The 20,280-nt window shown below is 55.2% G+C and overlaps 1 protein-coding gene across 20 annotated transcripts in view; it reads left to right on the top strand.

The window, feature by feature from the left end:
- The window catches only part of CAPN15 (calpain 15), a 40,082-nt gene extending 20,590 nt beyond the window's left edge, over positions 1 to 19,492 (top strand). For 11 of the 20 annotated variants that reach the window (XM_085514832.1, XM_085514829.1, XM_085514830.1 and 8 more), the window contains 12 exons: positions 5,632 to 5,736; positions 7,904 to 9,401; positions 12,209 to 12,417; positions 12,607 to 12,790; positions 14,514 to 14,737; positions 15,589 to 15,714; positions 15,845 to 15,997; positions 16,366 to 16,527; positions 16,818 to 17,047; positions 17,234 to 17,394; positions 17,658 to 17,836; positions 17,986 to 19,492. In XM_085514832.1, coding sequence (XP_085370958.1) covers positions 5,632 to 5,736; positions 7,904 to 9,401; positions 12,209 to 12,417; positions 12,607 to 12,790; positions 14,514 to 14,737; positions 15,589 to 15,714; positions 15,845 to 15,997; positions 16,366 to 16,527; positions 16,818 to 17,047; positions 17,234 to 17,394; positions 17,658 to 17,836; positions 17,986 to 18,163 — 3,409 coding nt within the window. In that variant the 3' untranslated portion in view covers positions 18,164 to 19,492. Of the gene's footprint in view, positions 1 to 5,631; positions 5,737 to 7,903; positions 9,402 to 12,208; positions 12,418 to 12,606; positions 12,791 to 14,513; positions 14,738 to 15,588; positions 15,715 to 15,844; positions 15,998 to 16,365; positions 16,528 to 16,817; positions 17,048 to 17,233; positions 17,395 to 17,657; positions 17,844 to 17,985 lie in introns of all 20 variants that reach the window. The other 9 variants (XM_015877336.3, XM_015877334.3, XM_085514843.1 and 6 more) reach the window with 2 other exon arrangements.
- Positions 19,493 to 20,280: the final 788 nt, after the last annotated feature.

The following is a 20,280-nucleotide window of genomic DNA, read 5'->3' on the forward strand; positions in this document are numbered from 1 at the left end:
ATATTCTTTCCACATATACCCACAAACCCTTTAATAGCTGTAATAAACCATATGCCCCTGTTATTTAAATAAAATAAATAAAGTTGGAAAAGCCTCCCAGGAGCATCTGGAACTTCACCACCTGTAGAAAATTGACAATTAAAGGAGCTGTGTATGTAGTAGTGGGAAGAAGAGCCCATAAAGATAGTGTCAGTAGAAAAAGAGGAGTGTCTGATTCAGTATTTCATCTTCCTGTTAGCAGTGCTCAGATGTGACTCCAGCTGCTTTTAATTCTGGGATACAGGTAAATGTATGATCCCAGAGGGGCTGGGGAGAGCATGGGAGGGCTGTGCTGCCTAAAGTGGCTGTCCCAGCAGTCCTGGCTTAGATTAGGCACAGGCTGAATGTTGAGCAGTGGTGCAGCACATGCCTTTATGTCTTTACACAGTTTGATTGTTGAGCCCTGTGACTTCTGGGCTGAGAACAGTTCTCTTTTCTTGCTCTGCTTGATTTCTGTGGTTGTTGCTGTTTGCAGACAGGACTGGCTTGATCCAAAGGTTTGGAAATCATTAAATTAACAAGTAATTTAGGGGATGGTGAATAATCATTTCAGGGACTTGAGAAATTCATATTTGGTTTCTGGACTTGTTGTAGGCTTCGTGGTTGAGCACAGTCCTTGGTCTCTCAGTGCCTTGTTCACTGTCTGGATCACAGACCTCTGCAGGAGGAGAATCCAGGGCTCCAAAGCAGGTGCAGAGCTGCACAGTTACTTACACAGAGGTGCTGTTTCTTAGCTGTTTCAGGCCGTGGTGGTATTTCTTAGCTTGGAGTGGCAAGATCATTCCCAGTCCTGCTCAGAACCTCCCTAGATGCTTGATAAGGAAGAAGCAATTTGTCAGCCAAGCAGGTGTTGCAAGGCAGGGAGGACACAGTTGTGTCTGCATTTGCTGGAGACCAAAGGGAGCTGGAGTTATGTTGCTTCAGGAGGAGTTGTGCTGCTGCCTTGTATTCTTTTGGTTAATCTGAACATTTAGCATCCCAGATCCTTCTTGCTGAAGATCTTCCACAAGTTGAAGGCTTTTATTTCCCAGCCTCCTGCACTGTGGACAATCCATGGCCGACTTGTTGCTGAATGCCCCTCAGTGATGTGTCTCATTTCTGAGTCACTTGTGCCTGAAGGTTCAACCACTTCTGAGATGAAGGGTGGAGATGTGACCCCTCCAGGTGGGGGTATAGGGAGAGCTGTCTCAGTGTGTATCCAAGTGCAGCAGCCAGCACACTCTGTGCTTACCACCCTCCAGGATGCTGGCTAAGTAGGCAGGTGTCTTTTTGCAGCCTGGTTCTTGTGAGTTGCTGATCTCTCCCCGGGTGAGTGATGCATATATCATTTGACTGCCAGTACCCTCCCCTCGCTGCTCCAGCACGTAAGCCTCACTGTGGTACACTGGGTTTGACAGAAGGAGCCAACCCTGCTGCAGGCTTTCACTGTTTGTCAGAATAAATTGCTTCTTCCTCCAATTGCACAGAGGAGATGCTGGTTCGTTTGACCTGAGCCTGAGCAGCACCCATGGCAGCTTCTCCCCCCGTTCTTCCTTCCTCTGAGCCTGAAAGGAGAGCAGAGTCTGCTGGCTGCAGGCTCCCCAAAACATGACTGATGCAGATTTTGTGCAGTGCTGCATTCATCTGCTTGCCCTGCAATAACATGGCAAGAACAACAGAGCTGGAGAAGGTGCAGGTGATCCAGAAGGGGAAAGTCTGGAGGCCGCTGTGAGGTTGGTGGGATTTACTCCTCTCTGAAGCCTCTGCTTTCCATGCAGGGCCAGGCAGCTCTATTTACCCTTGGACCTGCTTCACACACCCCCAGCGTAGAGTGAGATGTGGAGGAACATAGCTCCAATGCAGTAGGCTGCTCCAAGCTGCCTTGCACATTTATCCAGTGTCTGGCAGTGGGTGCGTGTAAGTGCCCCTGAAGGTTCTGTCTGGAGCCAAAGGCTTTTCAGGGAGACTTTAGGGGAAAAGGTAGGTGTTGCCCTAGCAAATAGCAGTGCCCCATGCAGCTGATTGCAGGCTGGGAACTGGGGTGTTGTCTCATCGGTGTGTAGCTGCATGATGCTCTCCTAGCCAAACTGGTTTCCTTCCCAAAAATAGTATTTCTAGGCACTGAAGCAATTAAGGTATATTAAAGGCCAGCGATGCACGTCCTGTTTTTCTCACAAGGCAAACCTTCCAGATTCACATTCTGCTTTGAAGATTCTGCATGAAGAATGATGAAAGGCTGCAGCACATCAGCTCAGGGTAACACTGCCTCTATGTCTGCAGCCTTAGAAGAAAGCAGGTGTGAAGTGTGCTCCTTCCAGCTGTGTTATTTTGGATCCTTGCAGCAGCCGCAGGCCTGGAACTCCAGCACCCACTTCATCAGATCTGCTGATGCCTTCAAAGTTTCTGCTCTTTTTCTCCTTTTCCCAGGTCAAACCCAGGCAGGGATTTCAGTCAAGAGGACTCTGCAAGTGATGAAGATCTTTGCAACTTCTTTCCTTCATCAGAGCCAGATTTTGGTGCAGCTTACAGGAGTTTCGAGGTGCTCCTGTCTCTGCTGTGCTTCTGCCTCTGCTCATTTCCCACCTGGCTCCGGGCACTTCCTTGGGGCCTGCTGCACTGCCAGCAAAAGGTAGAGGAGCACGTTCTCTGTTCCTCTTGCATCCTTTGCAAGCAGTCGTACTTACAGTGTTGCCTTGGAAATCATTTCTTCTTCCCCGTGCTCTCCCCAGTAACATCTTTGTTAAGACATGCAAACCCGATTCTCTGGGAATTGACTGCAAAGTAAATTGCTGGGAAAGTTGCAGTTTGAGAGCAGGTTCTGTGGTTTGTTGGCTGCCTCAAACATGTACTGTTGAACAAACTCCATTTAGCTGGAGCCGGTATTTTTTCTCACACTTCTCATTGAGTAGAGTTCAATTCCCCCCCAGGAACCTTCCTATTAAAACTCACAGCCTCTTTTCTCCTGGGCCAGTGAATCACACGTGAGCTGGCTGAGCGCTTTGTGAGCTGTGTCTGGTGTAGAAGCTGAATAGAAGCTGTGCAAGAAGACACACGAGATGTGCTGCAACGGGACCAAGAAAACAGGAACTGGAGTGTGTCATCAGCTTGGAAAACCTGTAGTGTCTTCCTGAGCCTCTTGGCCCTTCATAGGGAGCGTTGTGTGCTGCTCATGGGTCTTTCAATGGCCCTGTTCGCCTTCAGGTGCTCACTCTTGCAAGGTCTTTTGCTGCAGATTTTTTTTCTTCCTTCTACTTGGATAAATGATCCTTCCCTGCCTCCATTACTTCACCAAGTAGAACAGATCTGTCTTGCTTTATTGCAGATTATTAGCATTGGTGGTTACTGTTTTCTGTGTAAATATAATTGCTCTGTCCAGGGAAAGCTGGGAGCTCAGACCAGGCCCCAGCTTCAGTCTTGTCCTAAAGGATCCACCAGGTGTGGATCCTGATTTTGTTGCTCTGCTATGAACCTCTGAGAAAACATGGGTGAGCTCAGGGGCCATTTTCTTTGTGATTTTCCATTCCGCAGCTGAGGAACTGTGCTGGGGGAAAGTGGGAGATGAGCACAGAGGGACAGGTCCCTTCTTGTGCTTTCATTTTGGCTGCGCTTCTCTGAGCTTGGGTGAAGGTCAATGGAGTTTCAGCCAGTTTTATTTACTTGGCTCACTTTAGAGGAGTGAGAGAGGCAGGATTTGGAAATGCTTATGCAACCTGCACTGTTTGTATGATGCTGGCACAGAGCTGGTGACACTTCTGTAGCCTTGGGGGCTTACAAGTGTGAATCAGAGGCTGTTTTTTCTCTATTGATGCTCCTGTAAAAATCTGTAGATATTGGAAAGTCCCCGCTCGTAGCTTTTCTATGTTGCTCTGCCAGTACATCTGCCAGAACCTTCCCCTTGATCCAGCCCAGCCCTGCCTGGCTCTGCAGGAGGAAGGCAGCTCAGCCACCGGTCTCTCCCTGCCTGTGCTGCACGGTGTGTAGGCAGGAGCCAGCAGTGCCACCTACGTGCCCTTCCAACTGCTCGACTGCCAGACTGATGCTGCCTGTTTCCTGACCTCCTGCAGCCGTCCTTGCACAGCCATGGCTGTCTTCTGCTGCAGTTGCTGCTGGAGGTGTGGTAGGTCCGTGTGTGAGGCTGCTCCTTTGGGTCGGTGCTGCTGGAAGGAGTTAAACAGAAAACAGCTGCATGGGAGAAGTGGTTTACAGCTCACAGATAATTGAGGCAGGATTCTGTTTGTTTGTTTTGTGTGATTCTTCCTTTTTCCACCACAAAGATCTAATGCCCTTTCTTGTATTTATCAAACAGGAGGGTTTTGCTACAATACATTCTGTATCAGAGAATTCGGGGCTTGTGTGTTGCTGACGAGAACAATTGATTTTTATTTATTTGTTTATCTATTGCTGGAGAGAACTGAAGCAGTGAGTTGTAAGGCGGTAGGTTCTCTAGAGGAGTTTTATTTAGAGAAGCAGCCTGATCTTGGTGCTGACACAGGCTCGTGCAGCCCTGCTCACTGCTGGGGGCTGTGCAGCAGAGTGCTGGATATCTCACTCCAGTGCTCGGGTCACCTCGAGTCATTCACAGTGGCAGTCTGAGCTTCTGGCCAGGACTGGCTGCCATCTCTTGCCCTTGGAGATGCACGGTGCTTGGGGCTGGCACAGCACCAGCTCCCTGCCTGCAGGAAAGACACAACTGCAGGTTTGGGGCACTTCCCAGACTTGCATCCTGCCCTGTTCCTTCCTGTCTTGTCCTGCTCTGGGGAGGCCTCGGGCAGTGCCTTTTGTCTCAGATGACACCTAGAGGTAACTGAGACCTCTGGCTTGTTTGGTGGCTGTGTGGATTCCAGGGCTCTGGCAAGACAAGCAAGCTGAGCCAGAGGAAGTCATCACTGTCCTGAGGTGGGTTTGGAAGTGCCTTATGAATCCTTTTGCTTTCTTCTGCCCTGCTTTAGTTAGAGGAGAATTCCTGCTCCTTAGAGGGAAGCAAAGGACCAGCAATATCTCTGCAGTAACTCTCCCTTCCCTCCTAGTGACAGCCAATCTCTGCCACCTCTGTCCTCCCAAAACCAGTGTCCAGAGGGAAACAACTGCATAACCTGCCTGAGCTTCTCTCTCTAGAGGCTGTCATCTTGGCTTTGGGCTTTGTGGCACTCATAGATCTCCAATGAATGGCAGACAGTAAGGGTTGCCTGGGACCTGATCACAGTGCACTGAGAGTGCCATACTTGGTTGAGAATTTTATACAGGCTTTTTTGTATCCAAGGTATTACATTTAGGCTGCTAAGGTGGGTGCGGTGCTGCTAAGGTGGTGATGCCTCCTGCCAGCTAATGTGCCACCTCACAGGGTGCTGAGGAGCTGGGCACCCTTTGCTTGCATCATCGTGCTCCCTGCAAAGTGCCTCCTTCCAGGAAGGAGCCCTCCTGTGGGTGGGTGACTTTGCAGGTCACTGCAGAGTGGGTTTTGTGAGGAGAACCCCTCTCCTGCAGGGCACTCAAGGAGGTGGCAGGCAATGTTTATCTCAGTTGCATCTTCTGGGGTTGGAGAGCATGTGTGTTATCATACAGCAGATGGGTTTGGGGAAGAGATGGCGGAGACAACTGTATTTTCTCACACAGGCTTGTTGCCTGCCAGGAAATGAGCCAGCCAGACTTTACAGGGAGAAGCAGAGACCCTGGGCAAGCTGTTGAAGGTTCCTCCTTCACCCAGCAACTTTACGCAAGGTAAACAGAACCAGGGGGCTGTGGCTGCTGCCAGGCACTCTGAGCATAGGTATGAGGTCTGCTACATGAGGATAGGCCAAGGGCCAGTACCCAGCATTGCCTGTTCAGTTCTGCACCTGCTGTCACCTTGGGACCCCGTGTTTATCATGGTGCTCCAGGCAGGGAACAAGGTTGTGAAGTGGCTGAAGGGTCCCAACCTGCGGTAAGCAGCGCGGCATGTGCGGTTAGGGGTCGGGTTTTGAGCCCATGCTCCTTCAGCACAGGATGCTACAGGATGGATGTGGATGGCGCAGGTTGCTGGCAGCCTTTGCTTGCCTTTTGCTGATGTCTGTGGTTTGATGAGCCTTATCCAGTAAGACAAATGGATGTGACAGGATCACGGTGCCCTTCATGGCCCCTTTTGCTTCCCTGCCTCTGCTGGAGCTGGTCGCACAGCTCCTTCCCTTTCTCTGTTTGAAGACTGGTTTCCCTTTCAGACATTTGTGGGCAGACAGGGAGAGACTGTGCTCGTGGCTGTAGAACTTCAGGCAGAAAAATCAATGTTTATATTTCTTTTAGCTGGGAAAGATTCTTGAAAGAACTCCAACAAATAAATGCCTTGTAAAGTTCAAACTGTGAAGGCACGGTATATGAACCCAAATGAATTTTCAAGCTCTCTCTTGAAATAAAATGGATTTTTTTGGGTTCTGGCTCTATTTAGAGAAACGTTTGATTAAAGAAGGGATTTGAAGGTTGCATCTGATCTCCTTGTGAGGGAGAGCTGTTCTGCTACTAGCAGCGAGATGTGGTTGGATGCTGCTGGGGTGCTCCTGGGAGAGCAGCCCCTGTACCCAGCCGTGGAGGGTGGCTTTTGCTGTGTGCTCTGTCCCCTCAAGGCCTTGCTGCTGCAATGCAATCAGCTCGACTGCCGTGGGAAGCTGTTTGTGCAGGTGCTGCTGTTGGGATGCTGAAGGGCAGCCAGCACCGTGCTCCCTCTGTGGACTGCACGGGCATCTCAGAGCATTCTCTACCTGTCCTCTATGGTACAACATGTTTTCTCTCCCTTCTTTGTTACAGTCTGTGCTGTGTGGGTGGTGAGCCCTCTGATGCAAGCTGCTGGCTCCTTGCTCTGGGGCAGCCTGAAGTCAGTGTTCCCAGGAAGAGCTGAAGGTGCAGGGTGGGCTCGGAGGCTCTGCATTACCTGGTTTGGAGTGCACAGAGGGAGGGCTCTGGGCTCTGGTGCTTCGTATTTACCTGCAGGAGAACTATTTGGCCTTTATACAAAGGAGGAGGAAGCAGGAAACTGTTTCAGCCCAGCATGGTTGGATGCTTCAGGAAGTGACCCAGAGCAGGGGACAAAGGGCATTTGAAGTGCTGCTGTTCTTCCAGTTTCTCATTAGCACGTGTGCAATCGGGGCATCACCTTCCTGAAAGCACCAGGAGAGCCACAGTGAGAAGAGCTGCTCTCTGTAAGCCCGGGGGCTGCTGTTGCCTTTAGTGTGTGTTGGATTTGTTCCTACGCTCAGGTGTCAGGCTTTTTCCTGCAGGTCTGGAGGCTAAAACCAAGGGCTGCCAGGGTCTGGGGCCTCTCCACTTCCCAGGTAAGAAGGGCTGTGGCTGGGGCATGGTGCCCCTTGGAGCTTACTGGACACAAAGACCTGCTGCTTCTTGAACTGGGGGGAGCTGGGAACTGCTGAGCCCCTGGAACTGATTCCAGCAGAGGAGATCTTGGTTCCCCTCAGCACAGATAACTGAAGTGAGCCTGGAGAAGAGGAGAGCTGAAAATGCAACAGAGGTGGACTGGAGTGGCTCTGAAAGAGGAATGATCTGACTCTGGGAGCAGAAAAGCAGGCTAGGTGTTGCCCAAGGGAGGCATGAGCAGTTCTCAGGTGTGAATGCCCATGCTGGTCAGGTGCCCTGCACTCCTGCTCTCCTCCCTCGTGCAGCAGAGGGCTCACTGGGGTTATGGACTGCTTTCTGTGCCCTTCCTAAGGTGTTTTGAGTGGAAGCTGGCACACTGCTGTGCACTTGCAGAATTATGTTGTCAGTGCCAGAGAAATGAGTTCCTGGAGAGCAATGACTGGATTGCTGCTTGTTTCCTTCCTGGAAGCAGGGTCCTCCCGGTGCCAGCCTGGCACCCTTGTGTACCTGCTGGCCCTTTGCTCACTTTATCTTTGCTCTCTTCCAGCCACTCCCACTCTCCCAGCTCCATGGCTGCCGTGCACGAGTGGTCCTGCACCCGCTGCACCTTCCTGAACCCCGTGGGCCAACGGCAGTGCTCCATATGTGAAGCCCCACGTCAGAAGCCGGACCTCAACCACATCCTGCGGCTCAGCGTGGAGGAGCAGAAGTGGGCCTGTGCCCGCTGCACCTTCAAGAACTTTTTGGGCAAAGAAACCTGTGAGTTGTGCGGCTTCACTCCAGAGCCAGGGCCCAGCGGCTCTCCCCTGCCTGTCATCAATGGCATCCTGCCCAAGCCTGCAGTGCTGGTGGAGCCCAAGGGCACAGCCAAGGAGGAGGCTGCCAAGGTGGAAAGCAGCAGTGAGGATTCAGAGGGGAAGAGTCCTGATGAAGCAGAGCTGGAGAGCGGCTGGGCTTGCCAGCGCTGCACGCTGCACAACACTCCAGTGGCCAACTCCTGCTCTGCCTGCGGCGGGCCACGCAAACTCTCCTTGCCCAAAATCCCACCTGAGGCGCTGGTCGTCCCTGAGGTCATCACTCCTGCTGGCTTCCACATGCCCCCCTCCACCCCACAGTCTTTAGTCCCCACAGAGATCGCTGATGGTGACGCTGTGGCCACTCAGGGCCCGGTGGCGATGGAACAAGAGGCACAGAAGATGCCGGCCTTCAGCCCCTTCTCCCCTGGGCTGCAGAACAACCCAGTGCCCCGCAGCCGGCGCGAGGTCCCCCCCCAGCTGCAGATGCCGGGCCCCGAAGCACCGCAGCCTGGGGCTCAGGGCACTGCGGGGCAGAAGGGCTCCCCACAGGGCCAGGCCAGGTCTGCACCGGCTGCTCGCCTCCAGGAACTGCTGTCCAACAAGCGGCTGAGCGTGTTGGAGGAGGAGATGGACGTCAGCCCGTCCCACTGGAAGTGCAGCACCTGCTCCCTGCTCAACTCTGCCGTGGCCAGTAAATGCGAGGCCTGCAGCACCCAGAAAGGCAGCGACACCATCAATTTGGTGGGGGACTCGGTGAGATTCACCCCCTGTAGCCCCTCCAGCCCTGACTTCACCACCTGGTCCTGTTCTAAGTGCACACTCAAGAACCCAACCGCCGCCCAGAAATGCAAAGTCTGCGGTTCCTCCAAGCTTCACGGCTTCCAGGAGCACAGCCCACAGGGTGAGCCGTCCCCCCGCTGCCCTGAGTGTGGGGCTGGCGAGAAGGGCAGCTGCTCTTCCTGTGGCACTAAGGCACCCTCTGCCCGCAAGGTCGCCCGCCTCTTCCCATCCCAGCTGCCTGGCACTCAGGACCGGCCGGGCCAGTGGGCTTGTCCTGCGTGCACCCTGCTCAATGAGCTGAAAGCCAAGCACTGCGTGGCCTGCCATACCCCGCAGCAGTACGTGGCTCAGCGCAAGGGACTCAAGCCCCTCAAAAGGAGGGAGAGCATGCATGTGGAAAAGAGGAGGCAGACTGATGAAGGAGAAGCCAAGGCCCTGTGGGAGAACATTGTGACCTTCTGCAGGGAGGTGAGTGTGAGCTGAGCTCCTCATGCTTCTGATCATGCTTGGAGAGTGCCCTTATCACTCCTGCCCCATGGGTCTGGGATGTGGCTTTGCACAAGCAAGCTGCCTCTGTGACTTTGAGCCCTGGGGCTGCAGGAACATACACCTGCAATGGATGCATGCTGGGTAGTAGCACTGAAACGTGTGGTATTTTGAATCAGTGCAAGGTAATTTCTAGGGTGAAGGGCCATTCCAAGGGACCTTCCTGGTTCACTCTCTGTCCAAAGGTGAGGAACCGTGAGCATGAACTCTGGCTCATAACAGTACTTCAAATCAGTCGGAGAGAACGATCATTGCTAAAGGAAACATTCCTAGGTGATCAGTCCAATTCTTGTCCGCCCAGGAGTGAAGGCTGGGAAGGAGTGCATGCAGGTTTGCTGGTGGCCCCAGTGTTTCTGGGCAGCAGCTGCAGTTCAGGTGCAGGAAATCAGGACGCTGCACTGGCAGGAGTGCGGGCAGAGGGCACTGTTACCTCTGCAGCTGTGTGTGAGCATGGGGTTCTGAGGGCTTCCAAAATCCTGCCTTTGTGGCACTGTTTGCCTGTCCTGGGGCTTCTCAGCCTGCAAATATGTTTGTAAATATGCAGCTGTAACTACTTCACCACATTTGGGGAAGGGCAGCAGAGGCTGAGCTTTGTCCTGGCTCCAGGTGAGGGTCTAGAAGCGTGTGTGCTTCCCTTGCACTGTGCCAGGTCTTAATCTGTTGGGTCTCAGTCTCAATCAGCAGTCTCATGGCTCTGTTTTTCCCTTGAGTGGCATAAGATGCTCCTGCAAATGCTGTTCTTTCTCTGCCCTCCTTCTGGGTTGAGCCTCCAGCTTCTGTGGACCAGATGGAAAGGGAATTGCAGTCCCATTCTGACGCAGAGACAAGGTTCTTCCTGCTTGGGCCAAAGAGTGCCTCCATGCCTGTGTCTGTGCTGCACAGACTGGTGATCATGGAGTTGTTTGACCTGGGAAGGAAACCACTGAGAATGGTTCTGTTTTGGGGTTGTTTCTGTTTTCCTTTATACACCTTGGTATCTTTATAGCAAAGAGACCTTGATTCTACAAGTGAACTGTCTCTTTTGTAGGCAGGGAGCACCTGCTATGTCCAGTAGAATCAGGCCTGAATTAGGTGGGATGGCGAGGCTGAATTAGCAGCTGTCATCTGCTAACAGGGGAAGGAGTCTTCCTCACCTCATCCTGCACAGTTGTCTGCAGGAGCCTGGGCTAAGCTCATCCAGCTCCCCAGCCCGGCAGTGCGGATCAGTGTGGGCTGGCTGGTTCATGGAGCTCCCACAGTGGTGGGATGGTGCTGCTCCTGGGCTCCTGCTCTCTCTTCTCCCTGTGTGTCTGTAACTTCTCACAGCAGCCCAACCAGCTCCCCCTAGCCAAGCTGGGATGTCAGGCAGCCTCAGAGCTTCCTCCTGGCTGCTGTGTGTCAGCACTGGACGGAAGCATCAACTGGCCAAACCTTCTGCCCGCTGCCCATGAGGGGCACCTCGCATTGCAGCATGGATTTCTGCCTCTTCAGCTATTCCAGTGTTGCCTTTCTCAGCACTTCTCAGTGCCTGATCCCCATTTTTAGCTTTATCTTTTCATGTTCAAGATGGGCTGACCTCTGCCCCTCTGCACAGGGCTGCTGCTTCCTGCCCTGTGCTGTCCCCTCTCTTGCTCATCCTCCCCATCTCGTGCTTTTCCTCTCCTCTGATTCAGTGTCCTTCCCCTTTCTGCATAACGGCACGTGTCAGCAGTACAGCCTGTTCTGCAGAGCCAGAAACATGACCCAGGACTCTGCTGTCTGTGCCTGCTCTGGCACCTCTGCCTGCAGAACTGTTCTGTTTACAGTCTTATCCCCTTGCAGGACAAACAAGCAGAGCTCCTTGTCTGGCACCATCTAGGAGCAGACTCGCTGCTGCCCTGGCAAGCATACAGGGGCCTGGCAAAGAGTCCATCAAATGTCCTATGCATCCAATGCTCCCCAGTCTGTCACAGCACAGGGCTTGGTGGCGTTGGGATGCGTGTGCTCTGAAATGTGCAAGACCAGCTGCACTGTGAATGTGGATCAGATGCTCTCCTTGAGAATGTGAATCCTGGGGACGTGTCCTCCTTGGCCTGTACTGGTGTTTGAATGGTGACAATTAGCTGCAAAACGGGAGCACTAATTGAGGCACTGTGTAGAAAGGGTTCACATCAGTGAGCTAGAACTGCAGAGGAAGGACAAACACCAGCTTGTTGTGTATAAAAGCTCATTTAAAGCAGAAAGACTTTAATTTCATTTAATTAACAGTAACAAATCCCGGTTCTTACTTCACCCCCTGTTAAAGTGTCTGGAAAAGCCATTCTCTTCCCCTCGGAGAAATTCTGGGCTTCCATCCTACATCTGCAGCTGATACCTACAGGATCATCTGCCTTTCAGTGCATCCTGTTTTATTGTATGCTTTTTATTCTGTGATTATCTGCAGCTCGAGGCTGGGGCTGCAGAGCCAGGACAGCTTAGCATGGGGCTCGTGCTGGGGAGTCTTGGTTGCCAGATGCTCCCTGCAGGCCTGCTGCTCGCCTGCTTCACTGCTTGTACAGGCAGCCAAGGTTCCCCGCCGTCTGACTTTTAGCACCGGTGTGAGGTGTGAGACATTCCCTGCCCAGAAGGTTCCTGTAAAACAGAGAAAGGCAGATGTAGGCTACAGCTGGGAGCCCTGAGGAGGGAACAGGCTCGTGGCCCTCCGAGCTGGAGGCCCCGGGAGCTGCGTGTGCCGCACACACTCACACTGTCCTTTCCTTTTGCTCTTGCAGAACAAAGTCAATTTTGTAGATGACAGTTTCCCCCCTGGGCCCAAGTCTGTGGGGTTCCCGGAAGGTGACAGTGTGCAGCAGAGGGTGAAGCAGTGGTTGAGACCCCACGAAATCAACTGTAACATCTTCAAAGACCGATCAGTGAAGTGGTCGGTGTTCCGGACACCCAGACCCTCAGATATCCTTCAGGGACTGCTGGGAAACTGCTGGTAAGTTGAGCTGGGTGACCCCTGCTGCTCCTTCCCCCATCACCCAGGTTGGGTTCAGACCCCTCAGCCTTACCCAAGCCCACTTCTATGGGGCCTGTCTGCTTCACCCCTTCCCAAGCACTCCCATTTACTGGGCATTGCCCTGTGCTGCTCACCCAACCCCACTGAGTGCATCCCCATCCCCTGCAGGTTCCTGAGCGCCCTGGCCGTGCTGGCTGAGCGACCAGAGCTGGTGGAGAGGGTGATGATCACACGGACGCTGTGCCCCGAGGGCGCCTACCAGGTGCGGCTCTGCAAGGATGGCACATGGACCACAGTGCTGGTGGACGACATGCTGCCCTGCGACGAGTGCGGGTACCTCCTCTTCTCACAGGTCAGCAGCTCCGGTGCCCACAAGGGGCTGGGAGGGGTGGGCAGCATTCTGGGGAAAGGAGCTTGTCCCTGGTTGTCTGTGCTGTAGTTCACATGGGGCACCTGCTGAGAGCTGCACTGGGAGGGCTGATGGATGCTGTTTGCTGCACCCTGATGTCAGCTGAGCTCTTTGAGGCCGTTGTGTAAACCCAACATAGATCCCATTTGGTATTTTCCAAGCCGTGATGGAGAAGTTTCTTGGCGGTTGTTTTTGCATCACTCCTCTCTGCATTGCAGGTCAATTCACTGGTATGGGAGGACAGCTTTACATGCATGGCAAAAGGGAAATATTTCTGCGTGCTTTTGCACTGAGGGGGCAGAGAGGGGCTGAGCAAAAGCTGTTTCTTTGCTCTGCAGGAAGGTCTGGCAGCTTGGCTTTGCCAGGGAGGGGCTGTGGTGAGGGGGGATTGCACAGAGCAGCCTGTTTGGAGCCAGTGCCCGGTGGCTCTGAGCACACTCAGGTGGCATCTGCTAGGATGAATGAAGCTCCCTGAGCCTCTCTGGGACGTCATTGCACATTCTGCCCTGCTTGCCAGGCCCAGGGGCACTTGCTGGGATCATTTCCATGAAGGAGACTGAGAACGTCTTTATTGAAACTCAGACTGCAGAATCTGTCAACCAAACCGTGCTGGAGACAGGGAGCTGGGACTGCTGGGTTTGACTTTGTTCTGCAAATCCAAATCCTGTTTTACAATACACACAGCTCCAAGCGTGCAGACACTGAAGCACTGTGGGGAAACAAGGCCTGGAGATGAGTGCTCATGGAAGCTGCGTGCTGGTGCAGCTCACTAAGTCCGCAGCCTCAGCTGCACTCAGCATCTCACTCAGTGTGGAAGTGTCTGGCATTGGCCCTTATGGTGGACAGGATCCAGGCAGATGCAATTCTTTATTTTCAGTGTAGAATTTGCCTTATTTGCCTTTCTAGACTCTTCCACCCCCCATTCATCTTCACTCTCTTGTCAATTTTGAGCCTGCATTGGCTTTTTTTGAGACTGAAGCTTTTCACAGGCGCTGGACTTGCCTTTGCTGCTGTTTCCAAACGCATCTGAATCGTGATGAGATCTTTCTGCGGGGTGTTTAAGTGTGGGGGCTAACAGAGGAAAGCCAAAGGATTTTAAAATGAAAATCATGCTTTAGTCAGTGCTCAGAGGCCGCATCTCAGGCAGAAAGAAACACCATGGATTTTGTTGAGACTCAGAAACGAACCACAGAATAGCATTTGTGAGCTTCCTTCAGTCTTTGCAGCCCTCCTTTCCCCTCCCAACCCTTGGCTGCCACCTGTGAGTCACACACAGCCACACATGCAACAGAGCTTTCCCCTGCTGCCATCCCAGCATAGTGCTGGAGCATCACCAGCTGATCTGGATTTGTTGGAGAATCAGGAGCCACACTACATGTCTCCTTGCCTCCTGTGTTTGTACACTTACAGCCTTTGAGGCCACATCTCCTCCCAGGGCTGGCCATGCCCAGGACTGTAACAAAACACAGTCTGACAGAACTGAGGGGGAGCTGAACCACACAGACAATAAGCTGAACAGGCAGCAAAGGGTTCATCCATGGCCTCATGGGGGTGAGCTCTTGGTCTTGCTGCCACCAGGGGCTGGCAGAGCTGGGTGAGCAGTGCTTTGTGAGTGCTTGTCCATCCCCTGCTTGGGGTGGCTCATGATGTGTTTCTCTTTCCCCAGGCCCAGAGGAAGCAGCTGTGGGTCGCGCTCATTGAGAAGGCCCTGGCCAAGCTTCATGGTTCGTACTTTGCCCTCCAGGCAGGGCGTGCTATTGAAGGCCTGGCTACACTAACCGGTGCCCCCTGCGAGAGCCTGATGCTGCAGGTCAGCTCCACTAACCCTCGCGAGGAGCCCATTGACACTGACCTCATCTGGGCCAAAATGCTGAGTTCTAAGGAGGCTGGGTAAGACGAGGCAGGAGGGGCCCTGGCAGGAGTGTGGTAGCTTGGAGAGGGGGACGAGGGGGGCAACTCTCATCTGCAGAGGCTCATAGGAGGGGGTTTAGTGCCTTACTTGGGGAGGGACCTTCCACACTTGGTGTTCACCTAAACTGTGGACAGAGCCTCCCTGCTGTGAAGTGTTTTTTCCTTTGTTTGATTTTCATATGAAATTAAAATCCTGGTGAACTATGTGCTGTCTCCCAGAGGTATAGATGGCCAGCATGGAGCCTTTGGGTTTGCTTTGCCCACGTGCAGCATTGGGGTCACAGCTGGGATTTTGCCATACAGGCTGATGCATCCCAGCACATGGTGTCCCTCCAACCTGGCTGGTGCAGCCCCCCATCCCAGATGTTTTGTCCTCACCACCATAGAGCAGCATGCAATCAGCTGCTCTCCACTTGGCCCAGTCTGTGGCAGGACCACAGGGCCTAGCAGAAAATGGGTGAGGTTTGGACACAGACAGAGCATCCAGGGCTACAAGTGGGAAGTGATGGGATCGGGCAGGTTGAGGATGGGTCTGCACTGTCTGGTGTGATTTGGAAGTCAACCAAAAGCTCTGCTCTGAGGGCACCGCTCAGAGAAGCTCGCTGTGGAGCCTGGGCTCAGCACAAACCCCAGCAAACAGAGGGAACTTGCTTCTGCCCAGGCAAAGCTGTGCTCAGCAGGACCAAGGCCCTGCTCCATGCAGGTCTGCTTGTGGTTGCAGAGGGATGTATGAGAGCCTGCTGGGGAGAGCCTGTCCCATGCCTCAAGCAGTGGATATGAGCTTCTATCACGCCTTGCAGGACACCAAGCATTCTGCTGTCCCCTTGCAGGTTCCTTATGGGTGCATCCTGTGGTGGGGGCAATATGAAAGTGGATGATGTGGCCTATGAGAGCATGGGGCTCCGTCCGCGGCACGCCTACTCCATCCTGGATGTGCGGGATGTCCAAGGCTTCAGGTGAGTTCAGGACAGAGGTTGGCATAACGCAGCCCGAGTCCTGCCAGTGTCCTGCCAGCAGAAAACCTTGGGGATGAGTCCCCTTTCTCCTGATTGTCTGACCCCATTGGTCCCTGTCCCTGTCCTGTAGGTTACTGCGACTCCGAAACCCGTGGGGTCGCTTCTCTTGGAATGGCAGCTGGTCTGACGAGTGGCCCCACTGGCCTGCTCCCCTGCGCCACGACCTGATGCCCCACGGCAGCAGTGAGGGGGTCTTCTGGATGGAGTACAGCGACTTCATTAAGTACGGTAGCACCCAGGGCACAGAGGCAGTGAGGGTGGGAGCAGGCAACGTAACAGGGGGCACCAAGGGGCGAAACTGCCTCGTTTAGGAACCTCTTTGCTCAGAGGAGGCAAAGCCCCAAAAAGCACAGAGTAATGGGCAGCAGTGGAGCCCCAGGGCTGCACCTCCCCTACTGGTCCCTTTGCAACGAGGCTGAGAGAAGGAAAATGGAACATAGAGGCAAAATGGGGCAGGCATCGCTCTCTGGGTGCAGGTGATGTTGCAGTGCCTGCAGCTCTGGGCTGTGTGACCTCCACCATGCTGGGGAGTGGGACAGAGCAGTGCACGCCCAAAGGACCCTGCAGGCACTGAGCCCAACTTCCCCACAGGTATTTTGACTCCGTGGATATCTGCAAGCTCCATTCAGACTGGCACGAGGTGCGTGTGCAGGGCATGTTCCCCAACAAGGCCAATGGACCAGTGACGGTGACATCGCTGACGGTGTTGGAGCGTGCTGCCCTGGAGTTTGCCCTCTTCCAGGAGGGCAGCAGGTGAGCTGGGGCAGTACAAGGGCTGCAGGAAGTGACCAGCACAGGGAGAAACACTCAGGGCTGTCCCTGTCATCTCACCCCATGCTGTCCCTTGGGCTTATAGTGCTCGGGGATGAGCCTCCTTTGGCATTTCTCCGATCCCCATGGCTCATGTTTCAGCCAGAACCCAAGCCTGGACACCCATTCCTGGAGCAGCCCCCAGTGCAGTGGAAGGACTGTGGACCCATGGGCTCTGCACTCTGTGGGGAAGCTCTGTGGTGACGTGTGACCCTTCCCCCATCCTGACACAGGCGGTCGGACGCTGTGGACAGTCACTTGCTGGATCTGTGCATCATGGTTTTCCGGGCCACCTTCACCAGCGGCAACAAGCTGAGCCTGGGCCGCCTGATGGCTCACAGCAAACGGGCTGTCAAGAAGTTTGTCAACTGCGACGTGATGCTGGAGCCGGGCGAGTACGCCGTGGTGTGCTGTGCCTTCAACCACTGGAGTGCTGCGCTGGCGGGCCCCACTGCCGCCCAGGGTAAGGGGCTGGGTGCCCTCCATGTGGCACTGCTGGGGGAGGCATTGCGGGAGGTAACAGTGAGGTGCCCACGATCCTCACTGTAGATGTGCTGGGAATGGAGGTTGCCCATATGTGCAGCACCCCAGAGATTCCCTGGTTTTGTGGAGCTTTGGGGCGGTCTCACCGATGTCCCTTTCTGTGCAGCATCCAGTCCCACCAGCAGCCGGCCGGTCACTGATTATTCCAGCTACATCCTGGCCATCTACAGCTCCCGCCTGGTGATGGTGGAGCAGGTGGAGGCGCAGCCCACCACGCTGGCAGATGCCATCATCCTGCTGACTGAGAACAAGGGCGAACGCCACGAGGTGAGAGCAGTGACACGGGGTGGGACAGCGATGCCAGCGGGAGCCCAGACCCTGCCTTGGCCACATTCTCTGTCTGGCAGGAGCCAACCCGGCCCTGGCTGTCCCCAGGCCCTCCTTGCCCCTATGGGTGCCCATCAGTTCCACTCCATGGTGCAGCGTGGGGTGCCTCATGGGTGGGCAGCACTCAATGGAAGAGGGTGATGCTGCACTTGACACAGGGCTGCCTGCAGGGCTCACACTGCTGACTGTGCCTTTTGCTGCAGGGCCGTGAGGGGATGACGTGCTACTACTTGACACACGGCTGGGCAGGGCTCATCGTGGTGGTGGAGAACCGGCACCCCAAGTCCTACCTGCACGTCCAGTGTGACTGCACTGACAGCTTCAATGTCGTCTCCACGCGTGGCAGCCTCAAAACACAGGACAGCGTCCCTCCCCTGCACAGGTCTGGGGTAGGCAAGGGAGGGAGGAGTGGGTCGGTGTGGGGCAGGAGGTGATGGCACCGCAGTGGTGCTGGGCCAAGGCAGAGCCTGGGGTTGATGGAGAGCTGTGTTGGGCCCCATGGCTGAGCACTGAGCCCCACTCTCTCCACAGGCAGGTGCTGGTGATCCTCTCCCAGCTGGAGGGTAACGCCGGCTTCTCCATCACGCACCGCCTGGCGCACCGCAAAGCCACCCAGGCCTTCCTCAACGACTGGATGTCCACGAAAGGCACCCACAACCCGCTGCTCACACCCGAGGTTGCCGGACTCCACGGACCCCGACCTCTATGACGAAGCGCCGCTCCTGCCCCGCTCCTCTCCCCCGTTGCTTTCACTGAGCCCCCAGCCCAGGGTCTCCCCCCGTGCTGCCAGCACTGAGCCGTGGGGCAGGGCCGGAGCGTGGCACCGAGCACTTTGCCCTGTGCCGCAGGGCTGGGGCAAACTCTCAGGGCCGGGACCAGCTCTGCCCGCTGCCCCCCTACGCACTTTACGAGGAGCAGTCGGGGGGCACGGGGCCATCTCAGGATCCCACCCGCTCTGGGCACACAGCGTGGTAGCAGGGGGCTGCAGGAGACGTGGGGGCTGGAGGTCGCTGTCAGCATCCTGCCCAGGCACCACGCTCAGGGCTCTGCCCCGTCCTGCGGCACCGGGGCCCTGGTGCTCCAAACAAAAAAGAATATACCTCTGACGTCTGTCCGTCTGTGTGACCCCCTGTCTTGTCCCCTCTGTTGTCTGCTGCCAGGACCGAGTGGGCACTGAGGTACTGTAGCTGGGGCTGCTGGGGTTGTCCCCACTCTTGGGGGCCGGGATGGAGGAGGCGCAGGGTTGTTGCAGAAAGCTGCTGCTGTTGGTTTTCACCACACTTGGGGGCAAAACGAGGACGCAGACCTCGGCTCCAGGTGGGGAGCAGGGCTGTGGGGTGCTGCTCCATCCCCCCCAGCCCGTCGCAGTGTTACTATGCAAAGGCAGCCGCTGGAAGCAGCGCCTGGAGAGAAGCCATGCGTCCCCTCCCCACACCCTGTGGGGTGTACGGGGCAGTGGGGACAGAGCCGGGCTCAGCTCCCACAGCGTGGCTTTATGGGGAGAGGGGCAGGGATTCTGCGGGCTGATGGTGAACCCCATCCATTGGGACGGCAGTCAGCACAAGGCAAAGGCCAAGAGCTGTTGGGGTCACTGGGGTTCCGTGTTGGGGTGACCCTGCGGCTGGATGGCTGCACGCAGCTGTGTGTGTGTGTGTGTGTAGGTGTGTGGGTGTGTTGTAGGGCACTGCTCTGGGGCAGCCCGCAGCAGTGGGGATGTGTGGCCGTGGGGTTTGTCCCTCTGTCCCTCCTGGCCCCAAGGGCTGCTGAGCCCAGCTCTGTCCGTGTGTTCTGTTTGTCGCTCTGTTCTCTCTCCCCCCGCACTTTCCTCCTCGGGATGATTTGTCCTTCACTTTTTCTCTCCGTCTTTCTGAGCTGTGAATATTTTTAACCCTGTAAATACTGTCCAGCTCTTAAGAAAACATAGGATATTTTATCAATTGTAAATCAGATCAGTAATCCCTGTACGATATGAATTATCCATGGGTGGTTTTCAAACTCAGGTTCTGACGGACCAAATAAAGTTTTGTTTTTTACTGAAGTTTCCTGCTTTCATCGTGGCTCTGGGGACGCTGCAGGGAGGTGACACCCACCGGGACCAGGCTGTGGGTACCTGGGCAGGCTCCAGGGCGGTGGTTGTGGCTGCCGTAGTGCTGCATGGAGGGGCAGTACTGCAGTTCTGTGACTGACTTTGGGTGTCGGGCTGCCGAGGGACCGAGGGGGAGATGTTCCACCGCCGCACGGTGTGAGCGGCCGGGAGGTGGCAGCCGCTGCCTGCGGTGCCGCTCCGACGGACCCGAGGTTGGGGGCTGAATGGGGGCGGTGGGGATGGGGATGGGGACGGGGACGGGGATGGGGATGGGGACGGGGTCGGCTTCTCCACCGCAGCCCCCACCGGGGCACGGCTCAGCTCCCCCCCCCCGAGGCCGATGCCGGCTGGCGCGGAGCTTTCCGGCTGAGCGGAGGCGACCGGCTGCGTGCCAGCCCCATCTCGCCCCGGGTGGGCACCTTGAGAGACCAGTAGGGAGAGACAGAAGGAGAGGATTTGTGTCTTTCTTAGAGCAACTTGTAATAGATTTTCCGGGCGAAACATCTTTGCATTCAGGAGGCCCTGTCACAAGCCATCAGCCTCAGCCGGGGAGAAACAGATGGGGAGTTAATTTTGGTGGGGAGGGCACTGCCTCTCTCCTTTGCTCTCTCCTCTCTCAGTCTGTTCGGGGATGGAAACGTGACGGCAGAGGCAGGTTTAACCCCTGCGTCCCCGCAGCCCCGCGGTGCTGGCAGTGGCCGGTACAATCAGTCCGGGTGGGCGGCTCAGGGTGAGCCCAG

Source organism: Coturnix japonica, chromosome 13 (genome assembly GCF_054131305.1).
Source record: "Coturnix japonica strain WE chromosome 13, WE-NBRP24, whole genome shotgun sequence".
Classification (NCBI taxonomy): Eukaryota; Metazoa; Chordata; class Aves; order Galliformes; family Phasianidae; genus Coturnix; species Coturnix japonica.